Source organism: Cimex lectularius, unplaced genomic scaffold (genome assembly GCF_000648675.2).
Source record: "Cimex lectularius strain Harlan isolate CLEC.00 unplaced genomic scaffold, Clec_2.1 scaffold255, whole genome shotgun sequence".
Lineage (NCBI taxonomy): Eukaryota > Metazoa > Arthropoda > Insecta > Hemiptera > Cimicidae > Cimex > Cimex lectularius.
Genome location: NW_019392847.1, coordinates 110,141 through 128,666, shown reverse-complemented (window position 1 = coordinate 128,666; position 18,526 = coordinate 110,141). Strand labels below are relative to the sequence as shown.

At 36.0% G+C, this 18,526-nt stretch overlaps 1 protein-coding gene across 1 annotated transcript in view; it reads left to right on the top strand.

Annotated features, from left to right (window-relative positions):
* LOC106661563 (laccase-5) overlaps window positions 1-18,526 on the top strand; it is an 84,984-nt gene that overhangs the window by 64,306 nt on the left and 2,152 nt on the right. The window contains exons 2-8 of the mRNA XM_014385058.2: window positions 9,658-10,021; window positions 13,083-13,209; window positions 13,278-13,488; window positions 16,586-16,806; window positions 16,866-17,070; window positions 17,126-17,310; window positions 17,383-17,578. Of these exons, the coding sequence (XP_014240544.1) occupies window positions 9,658-10,021; window positions 13,083-13,209; window positions 13,278-13,488; window positions 16,586-16,806; window positions 16,866-17,070; window positions 17,126-17,310; window positions 17,383-17,578 (1,509 nt within the window). The remainder of the gene's footprint in view (window positions 1-9,657; window positions 10,022-13,082; window positions 13,210-13,277; window positions 13,489-16,585; window positions 16,807-16,865; window positions 17,071-17,125; window positions 17,311-17,382; window positions 17,579-18,526) is intronic.

Here is an 18,526-nt window from a genome sequence, read left to right as displayed (position 1 = left end):
CTTAAAAAATTTTTAAATCTAGGGTGTTGGTTATTCTTTGAACTGAAAACACCAATTATTTGTTTTAAGCCATATCAAATTGGAATCCATTTCGGGCCACGTCCCTGGTCCCTCTTCGAAGCTGTTAATTTAGCTAAGCCAAACACTTGTTTTTTTGAACAAGTTATGCAAATCCTTCGGAGAGGCGGCATAGCTTCACTGGGCTTCCACAATTTCTCCCAACAACAGAGTTCTTGGGGGCGTCGGTGGCCGCAACGGTTTAGGCGTTGACACGGCGCTCATCACTGTAAGGTGAAGGTCCCGGGTTCGAATCCAACCCGACATACTTACAAATGGGCTTTTTTCAAAAACACCGGCACCCTGAAGGTTTATATAACCTGGGCTGTTGCGAACCCTCGTTAAAAAATATACAAAAATAAATAAAAAATAAAAATGAAATAAAAAAACAGAGTTCTTGCAATGCAATTGAAATATATGGCTTAAAACAAATAATTGATGTTCTTAGTACAAGAAATAACCAATAACCTAGATTTAAAAGAAGAAAATTTTCTAAGCTGACCTCTGTGCATTGTTTCTGGTCGACATTGGCCCTTCGTCAAATCAGGAAAAAGATCACTATTTCTCTACGAGCACCTTGGCTTTCCTGCCTTTGAACCGGTTTCTGTCAACGGACGATCAACTGATAAAGAAATAAACATAAAAATATAATTGTCATCCCTAAAAGCAATGAGAAAGTCGATTTTGTATATATTGGGTTGTCCGGAAAATAATGCAGGATTTTAAGTTTTCATTAAAAAAAATCTATATAAAATATTCTGTTTACGTTTACAGGATTACTCATTTGTATGNATTTTGATTAAAGAACATTGCTTTAAAGTAACTAGTTTCTTTTTTTTTGTTTAATACCAAAATCCTGCATTATTTTCCGGACAACCCAATAATTTACTTTCCTTAACCTACGGTATGACCCCCATCGATTTGAGCCAAGTCAGTAAGAAACGATCATTTAAGTGAGTTTCGGATCTCTATGGTGAAACGTTCCCGAAAAAAATGGTCATTAACGAAAAATGGTTAGAAGTGAAGTTATGCCTCCTCTTCAAAGGATTTGCATAACTGGTTCAAAAAAGCAAATTTATAAAACGCCCACGTTATATAATAAAGAGAAATAGTTATTGCTAAAATAAGCATTTACATGTAAATTTTGTTCCGCTAATGATTTTTTTTTTATATAAAACTTTTGTCGTCTTAATAACTTACTTTCTATAGCCATTAAACTGCCTAAAGATGGTTTATATGTACGTAAAATACATTATCACGATCATTAATCGTCTGCAAGTTTTTTCAGTCTTCAATTTTACCTCCCTGATCATAATTTTTTTTTTCAAGTTTGACGTATCGCGGCTAATCGATAGTCTGAAATTTTCAAATCAAGTTTATGATAAAGTTCACTAGTTTTCGTGGTCCGCTTGACCAATTAATATCTTTCAATTAATTAAGGTTTTTAGTTGAGATAAAAAAGTCAGTGTCACGAGCGGGATTCGAACCCACGACCTTCGGCTAGATACGCCGCTATTCTACTACTTGAGCTATCGTGACTTCGGTCCACTCGGACACCAAATTCCCATCTCAACTAAAAACCTTAATTAATTTAAAGATATTAATTGGTCAAGCGCACCACGAAAACTAGTAAATTTAATAAGTTAAAATGAAGTATACTTCACTAAAGCTCTCCGTGGCCATTTTATTTGTCGCCGAGAATCAAATAGATTACACGACATTTGAAAAATGGCAAAAAGTAGGGAAAATTCAAAAGGTGGGGTTTTTACTGACTTTTTTTTATCTCAACTGAAAACCTTAAATTAAATCTCAAAATTAATTTATGATAAAGTTTATTCTAAGTCCATTATAATTCGTGATCCGATTGACCAAATAACTTAGTTTAAATAATTAATCTTTATGTAAGGCATTGGGTGAAGCAAAAAATACTGTGTCGCGAGCGGGATTCGAACTCACGATCTTCGGCTAAATTCGCAACTTCTCTACCACTTGAGCTATCGTGTCTTCGATCCACTCGGGCACCAACTTCCCATCTCAGTGGGCTCGAATCTCGCTCGTGACACTGGCTTTTTTATTTCAACCAATACCTTACATGAAGTTTTAGTCTAAGTTTTAATGCAAAGGGGGATTGATTAATTCTTATTTGTGTCGATGTACGCAATGAATGTAGTTTATTAGTAGAAATATGGAATATTCTGCGGCAAAGTAGATAAAGTAGGTCTGTCCATGTAATTTATTAGCGTGAATAGAGGAGTTTATTCCTCTATTACCCCGAAGAATATGAGGACTCTTGGTCTGTGAATGTAATTAATTAGCACGAATGAATGAGCTTCATCAATTACTTTATCGAGTATTCTGGGGCTGTGTGAATGAAGTCTGTTATTTTCAATGTAATTTATTAGCGTGATATGTTCGCCTATCACCCCGAGGGATATCCTGTTTTCTGAGGCAATGTGAATGAAGTCTCGTGTGAGAATGTAATTTATTAGCGTTCTTAAGAGGATTCTTCCCCAATCACCCCGAGAAATAGAGTCATCAGGGAACGTGTAAATGAAGTCTGTGAATGTAATTTATTAGCGTGAATGGACGATTATCGAATACTCTTGGGAAGAGCGAATGAAGTCTAGTGTGCAAATGTAATTTATTAGCGTGAATGGATTATCGAATACTCTTCGGTAGTGTGAATGATGTCTAGTATGCAAATGTAATTTATTAGCGTGAATAGTGCTTCTACTTCTAACACGAAGGGTACAGAGTACTGTAATTTATTAGTGTGAATAGAAGGAGGAGCTCATTTCGTTATGAATATTTTTAATCAGTTACACTGTTGTAAACAATATTATCGCCCAGTGCGGTTAGAATAAAACAAACAAGATTAGAGAAGAACAAAGAAACGTTTTGGTCGCTATTGTTAATACGGTCAACGAGAGAAGCAATTCATAACTATGGAGTGAAAACTAGGGCAGAGATCCAAGATTACTTTGCGTTAATCACCATAACTAGTTAAGCTGTGTTATGTTTCCAAAACAAGGAACTTATACATTGTTTTGTTGTTTTTTTCAAAAGAATGTACAACACTCACTCCACCATTTATTGTGGAATTAATTAATCAACAAGTATTTATTTTTTTCGACATAACAAGGAAAAGTCGTCTACTTAAATAATACACCCATATTTCGTCTTCCTAAATTGTGAAGTGCTTATTAATCAACATGGGAAACAACACAGCCGGTCTATAATGATCCGCTCTAGTGAAGAAAACATATAGCATGCAGTTCTTACGCAAAAATCCTATTGGCCCTTTCACCTCGCTGCGATGACGCGGGGGTGGGAAAATCTAGGAAATTGAATAGATAAGGACTGCAAGTTTAATCCTTTGCGTCTCTTATCCAACGCCCGGGGGAGAAATTCGACCGGCCAGATCCCGGAAGAGGGATAACATCGGATTTCTAGACAGTTGATCTACAAGAGAAGATTTGAGTGATTTCCATAACCGTTTGCAGTACTCTGCTCACTTATAATGGTCGCTGTGCAGTTTTAAAATACCACGTCAAAAAGAGAACAATATTTGAAAAAATTAGTGAAGTCGATTTATTTACAAATTAAATCCACAAGAAATTAGAGTTTGATCAACATTTTTTCAGAAATCAACGCTCCATCCTTTATAATTTTCAATCTGAAATAATAATCATTAATTACTAATTATTAATTACTGCCGAATTTTGGTAAGAGTTTTGTAATAACATTGTATCTAAGCTAGAAATCCTACTTTCACCTTTATGGGAAAGAGTGACGCAAAGATTGTCAAAACGACAAGGCTGGAGGAATTTTTTGTTCTGGCGGATTTTCAAGTACAATCGGAATTTTATGCCTAATTAATTAGCCGTTTGTAAATCAATTGCACGGTCGGACCTTGGGCGAAATTGAAATTTGACCAGGGATGAAGATACGGATTCCGGCTCGCCAACGAGAAAACTTTCACTCCGCCGAAAAGAACAATGGCTCTGGATAGCCTATGTAAAAGAAGTATAGGGGAAAAACATCCTTCCGATCCATTATCCGCCTTGTTATCGGCCCCTTTCGTCTTACTTGCGATTTCTTCTTGCTCTTGTTCTTCTTTGAGAGTGATTCTTAAAAGTTTATTTTAATTCTTTCCGCTATCTGATTTTTTGTTCTTTTGCTTTGCTCCGGAGAAAATCGTAACGAAAACAGGGGCGAAATTGATTTTAGTCGTTTTCCTCTGCTTTTTTTCTGTGCCACCCGATTAGAAAAGAGGAAAAGTTAAAAACAAAATGTTAATTTTATCACAAATATGCCAATATTTAATTACACGGATCAGTGATCCAATTACTGATAGAAAAAGTCATTACTTATATTTTTATATTGTCTTAGTTGTATGAAAGTGTGCTTAGAAGAAAACTAAAAAGAAACCAACAGAAAAAAACACAATCAATGTATCAAATAAACATAATAAATAAACATACACCAACAAAGAGAAAAACATTTATCTACTCATTTAAAATGAAAAAATGTACATTTTACAAATATTTATTTACAAATTTCATTATTATTATTACGGCAAATGGTCTGTGTCCGGTTTTTTTTTATTGGTGTACGGTTTAAAATTTGATTTAATCTCACCATGTTTATTTGTACATAGGTTTAGTAGATATAAACCTTTTTTCTATCTTCATTATTTGGATTTATACAAGTTCAGATCTGCACATGCATGTACATATACACTCAAAAACAGTGTTATCCTATCTCGAAGTCCACCGTCAATTTCAGCTTTTGTAATTTACAACAAATTACCAGCAGGCCTCGAGAATCACCCACCCGGGGTGTTGAGAATGTGAGAATAACCCGCCACTGTCGGCAGTATTGGGTCATATATCGGTCTTGTACATCCGGGCACCGAGTTGGGCTCCGGGTGCTGTCAACACCTAGATCAATTCAGCAGCCACCGCATGCAGTTCCTAGATTAAAACTCATTCACACTTTCACTCATTTTTAAATATTTTCTTTCCTATTTACATACTATTCACTCAGTTAGGGTGGTGGAGTACTCGATATTCCATCGTCAACCTTTGCATATTCACGCTAATAAATACATTCACTTTCAACGCACGCTTAGTACACAAAATTATCAGCCCTATATGAGTGTCCCAGTTCCTTCTGACGAAACTGAGGGAATCGATTCTACTCTTCGTTTGGAGCAAAAAATGCTCAGGAGAAAATTTTCGGAAAGTTCTGTATTTTGAAGATATTCGTCAATTTAGGTTTTTTCAACTTTTCACTACCTTACCGCATAAAAACGCTTACAACTTCGAAAATGTTGAGACTACAACAAATCCAATTACACAATTTGAAAGAACGCTAAATTTACTGCAAGATACTTCTTTGCAATAATCTGAATGACATAAAATGTTAGCCAATATCAGTTGGAACATGGCAAAATTACAAAATTTTTAAATTTTGGTCATGATTGCACTTTCTACTGAGGTTACAAAAAATACCATACAACTTGTCAAATTTTACAAAAACTTCTTCATCTAATATGCTTTACGTTGATATATCCAGGTTTTTAAATAACGTTCTAGTAGAGTTGAAAAATAACAATTGTATGTTCGAAAACGTGAGCTAAGGTAACTTTGAAGTGAGGGGGTAGAAATAAATCAATTAGAACTCGCTTTGTAAAATAAAAATGTCACATCTTTAATCTCACAAAAACCATACCAGAAAGCTGGTTATAGCCATTTAAAAATCTGGATATATCAACATAAAGCATATTAGATGAAGAAGTTTTTGTAAAATTTGATAAGTTGTAGGTATTTTTTTGTAACCTCAGTAGAAAGTGCAATCATGACCAAAATTTAAAAATTTTGTAATTTTGCCATGCTCCAACTGATATTGGCTAACATTTTATGTCATTCAGATTATTGCAAAGAAGTATCTTGTAGTAAATTTAGCGTTCTTTCAAATTGTGTAATTGGATTTGTTGTAGTCTCAACATTTTCGAAGTTGTAAGCGTTTTTATGCGGTAAGGTAGTGAAAAGTTGAAAAAACCTAAATTGACGAATATCTTCAAAATACAGAACTTTCCGTAAATTTTCTCCTGAGCATTTTTTGCTCCAAACGAAGAGTAGAATCGATTCCCTGAGTTTCGTCAGAAGGAACTGGGACACCCTGTACAATAAAACAACTCTGTGTACTCCAAAAATCGGAATAGGGGGCCGTGATCAAGCACAATGATCATATCGGATGGCATTCCAACACGCTCTCTATATTGAGCCAACGAGTTGCACCTTACAATTAGGTGGGGCACATCGAGCAACCATTCTGCCGTAGAAATAAGCGATCCTTAATTGGGTGAGGATGACACTCTTTCTAAGAGTCAGATCTTCCGAGGGCCACCTATGAACAATGTTCTTGATACATGAGAGTCCTTTCCCGAACCAGCCCACGTCACCCTCACGACTTTATAAAAGAGACTTGACGTTACAGAAATTACCCATATTTAAGACTGAAGAGGCAAAATTCGGAAACGTCTCAGACCAAACTGAGCATAGGCCCATGTTTTAAATCTCAACTCTGTGTTTATAAAATATCTGACAACAAAAATATATGCAGATATGACATTCAGTATTAAAAATATCAACCACTTTTTCATTTCAGAATACTCTGGATCAAGGTATGGTCTTGAAGAAGAAAGCAAATTTAGTTGCTAATGCCAAGCTTTCGATCTATTTTAAGGTCATCATCAGGGCAAAACAACCTTAAATATGTCTACGGATTGACATATTTAAGTTTTATCGATCTTAAATTTCCTTGAAGACCGACTCAGTCCCAACATTGCCAAGGACTCTAACCTACATAACCTCGGTGTTTTTCCTGATGATGACCTTAAAATAGGTCGAAAGCTTGGCAGTAGCAACTAAATTTGCTTTCTACTTCTTCAAGACCATACCTTGATCCAGAGGTATATAAGATATAAATGATAGAAGGAAAAAATAATAAATTAAAGAAATAAAAATTAATTAAAAATCTAGTTTCTCTCTGAAAACATTTCAGTTAATTCTGGTGTACAGAGGTGATACAATTAAAAGCAAAAAAATTTATCATTTTTTATATATTAAAATCATAGATCAGACCTTTTTTGGAAATCCATGCTGTTCTTGTGTACTCCACCAGCAAGCCCCAATTGGATCTTCTGTATTTGACGAGGATAGAACAAATTGCAATGAAGTCCTCGCTTTCTTTTTAGCTTTGTTTCTTAGTGTCCTCTCTAGCTTTTATGCTGCAGAGAAAACTATCTTCCAGCTCTGAAACCTTGTTTAAAATTCAGAATCATTAGGCCCCCTTTGCTTAACTAACTTACGTTTAAATTCTCCTTGCTTTTACCCAAGAAACTTGCACACTTCACATTTGGGTTGAGTTAAGGCAAATCCTTTTTTCGGGAATAATTCTCGTACTAAAAAATGACTTACTGACGTTTTCGAGGACGTATAAAAATCCAAATCGAACAGAAATATCTTGACATATTTAAATTATAAAGCATAAAAGTACTTTAGGCGAAATGTTACATTGTACCTTATAAAAAAAATAGTTTTCTGGCGATAATATTTAAATATTTCGATTAATCTTTAATCAGTTGTCAATTTTTAAAGCAATAAAAAATCTGTTGTTCACTTTTGCCTTCAACGTACAGAATCATCCGGCGTGTCCATTTCCTTGCCATGGAAACTTTGAACAGAATATTACCTTGCCAGAAGGACAATTATCATAAATTTTATACTCCAACATATTGTAAATTTTTATGGATAAACTGTACCGTACTGAAAGTTTTTTTTTTTTAATTTAGAAAGATAGAGAAGAAATATTTTTATGGTATATATGCTGTTAGTACATAAATTCTACTTAATAGTACATTCAAGTGAGCAACATAACAAAGGATTTTTCAAATTTTACTTTCTTTTCTCACATTGGATTAAAATATAAATGACAAATCATTCCGCATGGAACAATGAACGCCCATTTGAAAAGTTACTGGAATGTCTTCATTCCGATCCATCAAGCGGGGAAAGGCCGTTAGTAATGCCCAACGGCTGAATTAGTAGATATCAATTTGGATTTTGTAACAATTTCACTCGACTGCTAATTAGACCTTGACGACAAAACGGCAGGCGGAAGTTGCCACAGATGTAATGCAACACTTCCAATCACAACCCGTTCGTGTATTGACCAATTAGCGGATTCTTTCCCGAAGAAATGCAACGTGCAATATCATATCGCTTCTAATTTTCAAATCCGTATTGCGTAACAACGTACACTTAAATATCCATTGCATACGTGAAAACTATTGCCCAACAGAATAAAAAATCTGCACTTCAGAAAAGAAGAAAAGAAACTTTATTAACTTAACTTAACTTAGAAACTTTTTTTGAAAGAAAATTTATTACCCACAGCACTTTCCGCCATAAATCACAAAGAACCCCTCTCGACTTGTTTTATTGTTTCGACATTTTGGGCCACACACGCACATCCCTCTTTGAGATATGTAAATGATTGTTTGTAATCCATTATATTTAGTGGTCTATTGACCAAATTACTTCTTTCAATTCAAAAGGTGGGTTGAGGTGGGAAGTTAGTGTCCGAGTGGATCGAAGTCACGATAGCTCAAGTGGTAGAGTAGCGGCGTATCTAGCTGAAGGTCGTGGGTTCGAATCCCGCTCGAGACACTGACTTTTTTATCTCAACTAAAAACCTTAATTAATTGAAAGACATTAATTGGTCAAGCGGACAACGAAAACTAGTGAATTACTTCTTTCAGTTGATTAATCTTTTTATGTAAGGTTTTGATCGAAATGAAAAAGTTAGTGTCTCGAACGGGATTCGAACCCACGACCTTTGGCTAAATACGCCGCATTTGGTGTCCGAGAGGATCGAAGTCACGATAGCTCAAGTGGTAGAGTAGCGGCGTATCTAGCCGAAGGTCGTGGGTTCGAATCCCGCTCGAGACACTGACTTTTTTATCTCAACTGAAAACCTTAATTAATTGAAAGACATTAATTGGTCAAGCGGCCAACGAAAACTAGTGAATTACTTCTTTCAGTTGATTAATCTTTTTATGTAAGGTTTTGGTCGAAATGAAAAAATTAGTGTCTCGAGCGGGATTCGAACCCACGACCTTTGGCTAAATACGCCGCATTTGGTGTCCGAAAGGATCGAAGTCAAGATAGCTCAAGTGGAAGAGTAGCGTTGTATTTAGACGAAGGTCGTGGGTTCGAATCCCCCTCGTGGCACTAGCTTTTTAGTTTCAACCAAAACCTTACATAAAAAGATTGTTTATAATAAAAGTATAAATGTAGTAACAACGAGATACGACGCCGGACCTGGTGGGGTTGGGGTCAGGAAGGATGTGGAGGATGCAATAGATCAATTGGCTAATAGCAAAGGCTAAGGCCAAAAAAAAAATTGTTTTGGGCGAGTTTTGATAAGCATCTTACATTTATTTATACGATGACATTTGACCAGATTTATTATTTTCATTTATTTAACGAATTGTTTAGAGTTTAATAAGTATACTGTTTTTGTGTTTAGGTCCTCTGAGGCCGTTAGATTCTTCTACCGCTGCAAGTTGGTGGAGGCAGGAGCTGACACCAAGCCAGTCCTACCCTGATGACGATCCGGCATCTGATTTTTTCTCCTCGAGCCACGGCCTCGTACAGACGCACCCTGCGGACTTGTCCGGCCCTGCTTTCGGAAGCCCTCCGGTCCAGGATCCCGCCCAGAAGAAATACGCCCCGGCGTCATCCCTCGACTTCGTCAGGAGGGGACTCGACGAACTGAGAAGGAATCCTCTGCTTTCGTCTCCCGAGGAGTGCGCGAGGGCTTGCCGCGAAGGAGAACCCCCCAAGATCTGCTACTACCATTTTACAGCTGAACTTTACACAGTACTCGGAGCGTAAGTTTAAACGATCAGCCTTGTCGATCTTTCTTTTTATTTTGTTAATTTTTTTTTTTCTAAATCTACACATTGATGATTAATTTCAATGCATTGTTTACCGTTGACCTTGTTTTTATCCTTCCTTGAAAAATTCCTTTTATTATATAAATAATTAATTCAACTCGTTTGTTCCGATCTTAGAGAGGTAATTAAAATTACCCAGCATCTTAATTTCATATAACGAAGGAAATGCGCTCGACGATCTGGTTAAACTAAATTTAGAAACCAAAGAAGCTTTTTACACTGATAGTCAAAATAAAACTGATATATTTCTCAATTTTTTACATAGATATGTAATACTCTTTTACATTTTTGTTTAAAATCAAAACAGTTTAAAAAATAAAAATCGTTGAAAATGGTTAGATTTCGTCGTGTGTTTTTCTGAAATTTATCTATATTGCATTGATTTTTTTTTTCGTTCTATTACACCTCGTTCATTTGCACGCTCGTTTATTTCTTGTTCACTCCAATACTTTCTTTTGTAACTTTCTCACTACAATGCTTTTTCTTTCGTTATATACCTCTCTCTGTTTCTCTCTCGCTCTCTCTCTCTCTCTCTCTTTTTCTTTCTTTCTTTTTCGCTCTCTCTCTATCTATCTATCTATCCATCAATCTATCTTGTGCACTCTATCTATTTACTTATCTCCTTTCATCATATTCATATTTCCTGAACGTAATGCTATTTCTTTTTTAACTATTTTTAAAAATCTTTTTTGATAGTTCTTCGCTCTTATTCACTCCTTTCTCTTTCTCTGTCTTTATCTATTTATCTATCTCTCTCTCTCTCTCTCTCTCTCTCTCTCTCTCTCTCTCTCTCTCACTTTCTTTTCTCTCTCTCTCTCTCTCACACTTTCTTTTCTCTCTCTCTCTTTCTATCTATCTATCTATCTATCTATCTATCTATCTATCTATCTATCTATCTATTTATCTATCTATCTATCTATCTATCTATCTATCTATCTATCTATCCATCAATCTATCTTATGCACTCTATCTATTTATCTCTTTTCTCATATTTCCTGAATGTAATGCTATTTCTTTGTTTTCTTTTATTATTTTTTATTACTACCTGTATTAATAAAATATAATCGCGTAATTTACGGTTTTTTACGTATTTACATTTTTGCACTGTATATCATGTCTTGAGGGGAATCTTTTTTAACTATTTTTAAAAATCTTTTTTGCTAGTTCTTCGCTATTATCCACACCTTTCTCTCTCCCTCTCTCTCCCTCTCTCTCCCTCTCTCTCTCTCTCTCTCTCTCTCTCTCTCTCTCTCTGTCTTTATCTCTCTATCTCTCTCTCTTCCTCTCCCTCTGTTTCTCACTCTCACTCTCTCATGCTTTCTCTCTGTCTCGCCCTCTTCTTCTCACTCTCCGTCTGTCTGTCTATCTGTCTTTCTGCTTGTCTGTCTCCCTGCCTCTCTCTCTCTCTCTCTCTCTCCCTCTCTCTCTCTCTCTCTCTCCCCTCTCTCTCTCTCTCTCATTCTCTCTCTCTCCCTTTCTCTTTCTTTCTCCTCCCCCCTCACTCTCTCTCTCTCTCTCTCTCTCTCTCTCTCTCTCTCTCTCTTACTCGATATCTAAATAGATATATTTACTTATGTATCTTTTTATTTTCTTCTCTTCCTGTCTCGGGTGCCAAGATATTAAATTAAGGGCCGCTGTTTTTCTTAATTCTTCATATTTAGTTTTTATGTAATAAAACCCTTTTGCCCGATGTTATGACAACATAACACAGAAATCGAATTCCTCCAGTTGCAGTTTACGTCCACAATTTTATGCACGAGTTGTCCCTGTTGCAGACAAGGTGTTCAATATTATTGTACGAACCGCAGGCACGGTCGAGGTCGGTGTAATCACGGCGGGAAGGGAAATATGTAAAACGATTAAACGGTCTATCGATGAAGAATATTTTCGGAAGGATCATTAGAGCGGGGACAAAGACGAGAACAGAAGTTACCCAACGGACGGTTTCTCGCAATCCTCTGGGCAAACATTAACTGTGAAGAAAGGGATCTTGGTTGGCTTGTTTTTTCATCATTAACCTATTGGACAAAGAAATGAAAAAAAATCAGAGCAAGGACATTTTACCCTGCAGTGAAATTCGCTCTTGGTTCAAAATGAACCATTTGACTCGTGTCCTTTTATGCAATTGTGAATTTTTGTAGTAAAACTTAAAAAAACAGTTTTTAATTTTTAACGTTTCTGATGATCTAAGGTAATTTAGATTAAAGCCGCAATACATTAACGGAAGCGAAAAGAAACCAGAGACAAAAAATGTACCACACGACCGACCGTGAAATGCTTATTTAAATTAGCTTTTCTAGTTTTTTATAAACTTGCTGTTCGTACCTGAAGGCTAAAAAAGAACAGCTATCCTTGTTACAACTTTTCTACCTATTTTCACCACACACAATATTAAAACTTTATAAAGTTGCTAAAAAGTCAACTTTATCAATATTTAGATGGAGAAGCGCATTGGTCAAGAGGTTAGGGCGTCTAGCGCACATTTGCCATACTAAATTCTGGGTTCGAATTCCCGGCTTAGCCGAGGGTTTTTTAATTGAGAAGAGTAATAAGCTAGTATTGTAAAGTGATATTACTGTAGGCGACTGCCAACGGAAAGTTGGACTTAAAACCCAGTATAGCAGGATTTACTTTCATTTTAAATATTTAGCATACAATCTTTTACAGCAATCAACGCTGTTTTTAGGTTGTGTTCATTTAAAATGTTTACAAAAAGATTTTTAAAAGAATTATATAAGTTCTTTTGCAATAAAGCACTACTTTCCCAACACCAAATCTCAAGCACCTTAAAAGGCCGGGACGAGAGCCGGCGAAAACCTGCGACATTTCACAATTTTATCACTTTTAAGATTCAACCGGCGACATGGCATAAGAAAATTCTTAGAAAGAAAGATATTTAAAGGAGAAAATTTGTCGCTAAAAAACAAAACAAAAATTATAAAAAATCAACCGAATTTGTTCTTGCAAATCGCACATAATTTTGCAATTTTTACAGAGCTTGTCAGGTCTGCACGCCCAACGCCACCAACACCGTGTGGAGCCATTGCCAGTGCGTTCTTGCCGACGGTGTCGAAAGAGGAATGCTCACGATAAACAGGATGCTTCCAGGTCCCAGCATACAGGTAATATTTTTAAAAAATACACATTTTAACGAGAAAAAAAATTAAATATATAACCTATTTTCTTTTAGGTCTGCGAAGGTGACAAGGTAGTCGTCGATCTTTTGAACAGAATGGAAGGAAGCGAATTGACCATCCATTGGCACGGAATCCACCAGCGAGGAACCCAAATTTCGGACGGAGTACCATTTGTGACTCAGTGTCCCATCTCGGAAGGAAACACGTTCAGATACCAATGGGTAGCTGGCAACGCCGGAACACACTTTTGGCATGCTCACACTGGTAAATAGCCAATTAAACGTTATAGGGGTTTAATTACCGAAAACAAAAGGCAAAGTGATTTCTAAGTTACGTCCGAATGTGTACCATAACTCCGCTGATAAAGAAAAAGCTTTCAAATGCTACTGTTCACGTCCTTTTAAGTTTAAAATCTGTTAAATAGGTTATTTAAAATATTATTAACATTCAATTATAGGAAATAATACCAAATAGCAAAACAAAGTTGCCATCTTTTTTTATACATAAATTTTGATTAAAATACAACACTTATTGTTGCTATTTTGAAAAACATCATCAGAATACTTGCTCAATTACATTAATTAAAGTAAATTCCAATAGAGTTCATCCTCATCACCTAAGAATTGGACACCCCAGACTTCCTCTTATTTTCATTGTTATTGATTTTTTTTTAATCCAGAAATGTTTTTTTACTAAATACCTATACGGAAAAGTTAGATCAAAAACTTTTTTTATTACTGTGTAATCAACCGTCGATTTCACTAACCTCAAGCCAGAAGTGTTTCTTCCGCTTGAATCCGGAGGAATGGCCAACAAAGGAGTTTTTATCAACTCGAAAAGTAGATTTTACGCCATTTTCCTCATCCCAATTGATGTAACTTTTTTTCGACTAGTTAACCCTTATCCGATGTTCCGGACAGGCAAGACTTTTCTCACGTGTAAGCCAGCGTCAGAAAGTTAAACTGACATTAACGTTTCTGACCTGTTGCAGCGGTTATCTTGACACAACGGTTCTGCAGTGCCGATTGCAGAGAGCATTTATCACTTTGAAATGTTAACTTGAACAAGGCTTTCTTGAGTAGACACAGCTGTAATTGTAATAATGTAACCTTTGTCCCGGGAATGTTAACATTTTGGCTGAACATGCTTGACTTCTTCCGTACTACCAATGTATTTACGCAATAAACCATAAAATTTCAAAATGAAAAGAAATCAATGAAGAAAAAAAATTGTTAGATCGTACCTGTATGTGAGAAATAATAAGTGAAATAGGATTCATGTTTTATTAGCGTAATACAGGCTTTTTTTTACCCAAACAAGGCTTCATTCCATATATACTACATTATTTGCTTGTAAGTTAATTTACTCGTTTAATTCTCTAGTTTTTGTGGTCTGCTTGACCAATTAATATCTTTCAATTAATTAAGATTTTTAGTTGAGATAAAAAGTCAGTGTCACGAGCGGGATTCGAACCCACGAACTTCGGCTAGATACGCCGCTGCTTTACCACTTGAACTATCGTGACTTCGATCCACTCGGATGCTAACTTCCCATCTCAACCCCTTTATTATCTCAACTAAAAATTACTTGTTTAAGTTTGTTAACTTTAACAAGTCAAAAATAATGGTCTTTCGCAGAGGGGGTAGGCTTGGGAGAAAAGAAGTTTGGAACTATGCTGGACAAAATATTGAGATTGTGAACCATATAAATATCTGGGTATTTATCTCACACCGTAGTTTGCGATGACATCTTAAAGAAAAATTAAATGTAGCCAAATTTGGTATTAATTCTACTTGGAAGTCTCTTTTGTCGAGTAGTGATGTTCCCATTTCAGCAAAATGTATTTAACTCTGTTTCCAAGGCGGTAATGTTATATGGTGCTCAGGTTTGGGGCTGTAAATGGTATGTATGACAGTGTGGAGAAATTTAATAAATATTTCGTCAAAGGTTTTTTTTTTTTTTTTTTTTTTTTTTTTTTAAGAAATGATACACCTGATTATGTATTATATTTAGAGACAGGGATTGACCCATTGTTTTAAGCCTGTTAAGCCTGCGTCTGGCATACATCCAAAAAGTTCTATGATTGTCTTCTGCTACAATCCCCCGAATTTTGGCTTTAAATATATTAGACAAGAAAATATTTTGGGCAAAAGAATTTGAAAATTTGTGTCTACAGCTTGATTTAACCCCCTTGAGTTACTCCGACTTAAATAAAAATAGAGTGGAAATGTGTAGTAAATGTTTTGAGAATTGACTTTATAAATGAACTAAAATTAAGAGCAAAGCGGTCTGTCTTCCATAGTTTATACAATGAGATGAATCTGGAATTAGGAGAAAATCATCATTATTTAAATAAAAATTACAATTTGAATAGGATAAGTGTGATAATGAAGGCGAGATGTCAACTGCTGCCTCTTAATTACTCGGTTCACAGCGAGGAAGCGTACCGTTGTGCTTTGTGTAATTTAGGTGTGTATGAGGATGGGTTACATTTTTTGGCGGTGTGCCCTGTTTTGAAGGAATTCAGAATTAGGTGGTTTGGCAAATTGTTTTTAGGAAAAAATGAAGTAATGTCATTTTTGAATGGGTAGAACTAGCACAGTCCGTACAATTATGTTTTGTACTCCCTAAAATAAAGAGCGTTCCTAATCGATAATTTCAATTATTAATAAAGCATGGTGTAAATTATGAATTAGTATTAGTATTCTTATTATTAACATTACTAGTATTCAATTAATTAAGGTTTTTAATTGAGATAAAAAAGTCAGTGTCACGAGCGGGATTCGAACCCACAACCTTCGGCTAGATACGCCGCTACTCTACTACTTGAGCTATCGTGACTTCGATACTTTCGGACACTAACTTCCCATCTCAAACCCCACCTTTTTGAATTTTCCCTCCTTTTTGCCATTTTTCAAATGTGTTCGAATCCCGCTCTTGACACTGACTGTTTTATCTCAAGTAAAAACCTTAATTAATTGAATGACATTAATTGGTCAAGCGGACCACGAAAACTAGTGGAATTATTAGTATTATTCTATGTTGTTGTTGTTTTCTTTTGGCAACTCGACATACAGCCTGTGGGCTATTGTCTAGGATGTTTTATGTACTGTGTATTTTCTGTAAAATATTTTTTATTGTAAATATACATCATTATCTATCTATCTATTTGCTTGTATGCATTATATTTCTTCTATCTACCAAACAATTGGTTAATTACCGATCTTGGTTTTTCGGTGTTATTCTAGTTATTGCAAATATAGTATTAATGGTTTATTGTTTACACTATAGATTTTTTCAGTTAAATAGAACTCTCTTTGTCCAATATTATTTGTCGCTATTATCTGTTGTTGTTTTAAAGGGCTTCAAAAGATGGACGGTATTTATGGAAGCATTGTCGTCCGTCAGGCTCCATCTCACGACCCCAATAGCCACTTGTACGACTTCGATCTGACGACCCACGTCATGATGCTCAGCGACTGGATGCACGAAGATGCCATGGAAAGATTCCCAGGCAGGCTTGCCGCGAACACAGGCCAAGATCCCGAAACTCTGCTCATCAATGGAAAAGGACAGTTTGAGGTAATCACATCAAACGGGCGTAACTTTCTAAGATTTTAATTTATTTGCCATTTTTGTAGGATCCCAACACCAGATACCGTACAAACACCCCTATGGAAATCTTCACTATCACACCAGGCCGTAGGTACAGATTCCGTATGATCAACTCACTGGCTTCCGTCTGTCCGGCTCAGTTGACCATCCAGGGCCATCCGCTTGTCTTAATCGCGACTGACGGTGAACCTGTACATCCTGTCGTCGTGAACACAATTATCTCCTTCTCGGGTAATTAAATCGATTTAATTGAACATGATCAGAAGTAATGGCGTTTGTTTAATAGGCGAACGTTACGACTTTGTCATCACTGCTGATCAGCCTGTCGGCGCCTACTGGATCCAAGCCAGAGGTCTCGGAGAGTGCGGTAACAAACGTGTCCAGCAACTCGCTGTACTCAGGTACGCAAGAGGTCCTTACCAGCCATCAACACAGGCCCCAACATATGACGTCGGTCTCCCACAAGGAGTTGTAAGTAGAAAAATAATAAAAACAGCCAGAAAATCGAAAAAAGGAATTGGACTTTAAAAATAATTTTATCAGGTCCTGAACCCGCTTGATGCTCAGTGCAACCAACCTAGGAACGATGCAGTGTGTGTCAACCAGCTCAAAAATGCAAAGCATATCGATGAAGGCATCTTACAGGAACGGCCTGACGTCAAAATTTTCTTACCCTTCAGATTTTTGTTTTACAGACCCGAAGAACTTTTCCAACCTCATCAGTACAACAGATTTTTGGGTAATCAATTTTTAACGAATTTAATTAGTAGATATGAAAATTTCTGGATAATTACTCCTTTACCTTAAAAATAATTAGATACAAGGAGTCGAATCAAATTAGTAGACAAATCCTGACATTTTATTGATTGCTATTATACCATTTTTAAGATATTGATATTATGAGTCCTAATTTGAGAAATATTAGATGTTGCATGAATTTGTTAGATTTAAAAATTCATGCAAAGCATCCTTCAATTTTGTAGCAACTGTATAAAAGGTTTGGTAGTTTCCGCTTTTGGTCTGCCTATCCTCATTGATTTGGTCTGTAAAACGTGTCGTGATTTATTGCCATCATTAATAGTGGGTCTGTGACTTACCTACAAGTTAGCGACTTTGGCCTGTTGCTACTTCAAATTTATTTCGTGTATCAATCTTCTTAAAATTTGGTCAAAATATCCACAAAACCTTTATAAAACTAAGGAAATATCAAAAATCTAAAAAAACATTTGAAAAGTATTTGTTTTTTCGATTTATCGAAATTGTCCTCTTCTGATCCCATCATCACCACTGAGCCAATAAATATTACAGTCTGGTACATGCTAACTACAGCAGCCCTAATGGGTCATTCCTTCCAGTCCTTCAGTTTCCATACAACGGACGACTTGCTATATCTACACCACTACCATGGTACGGCCGATAGTAATGACTTGACAGTTTAAACATTTTTTCCTACGAGAGACGAAAAATGCACTGCCATGTATATGTTTAATCAACTATGGGCAATGTTCTTAAGTAATGTGGGAACATTAGTCTGAATCACTGAAAAACAAAATATTCCCAATACAGTAGTTATCAAATAGGACAAATGCTCGAAAAAGCGCACAGATCAATTTTCTCATTTAACAATCCAACAGACCCATCTTGAAGATGCTGATCAAATAAATGATCGGAAATAGCCAAAATACAG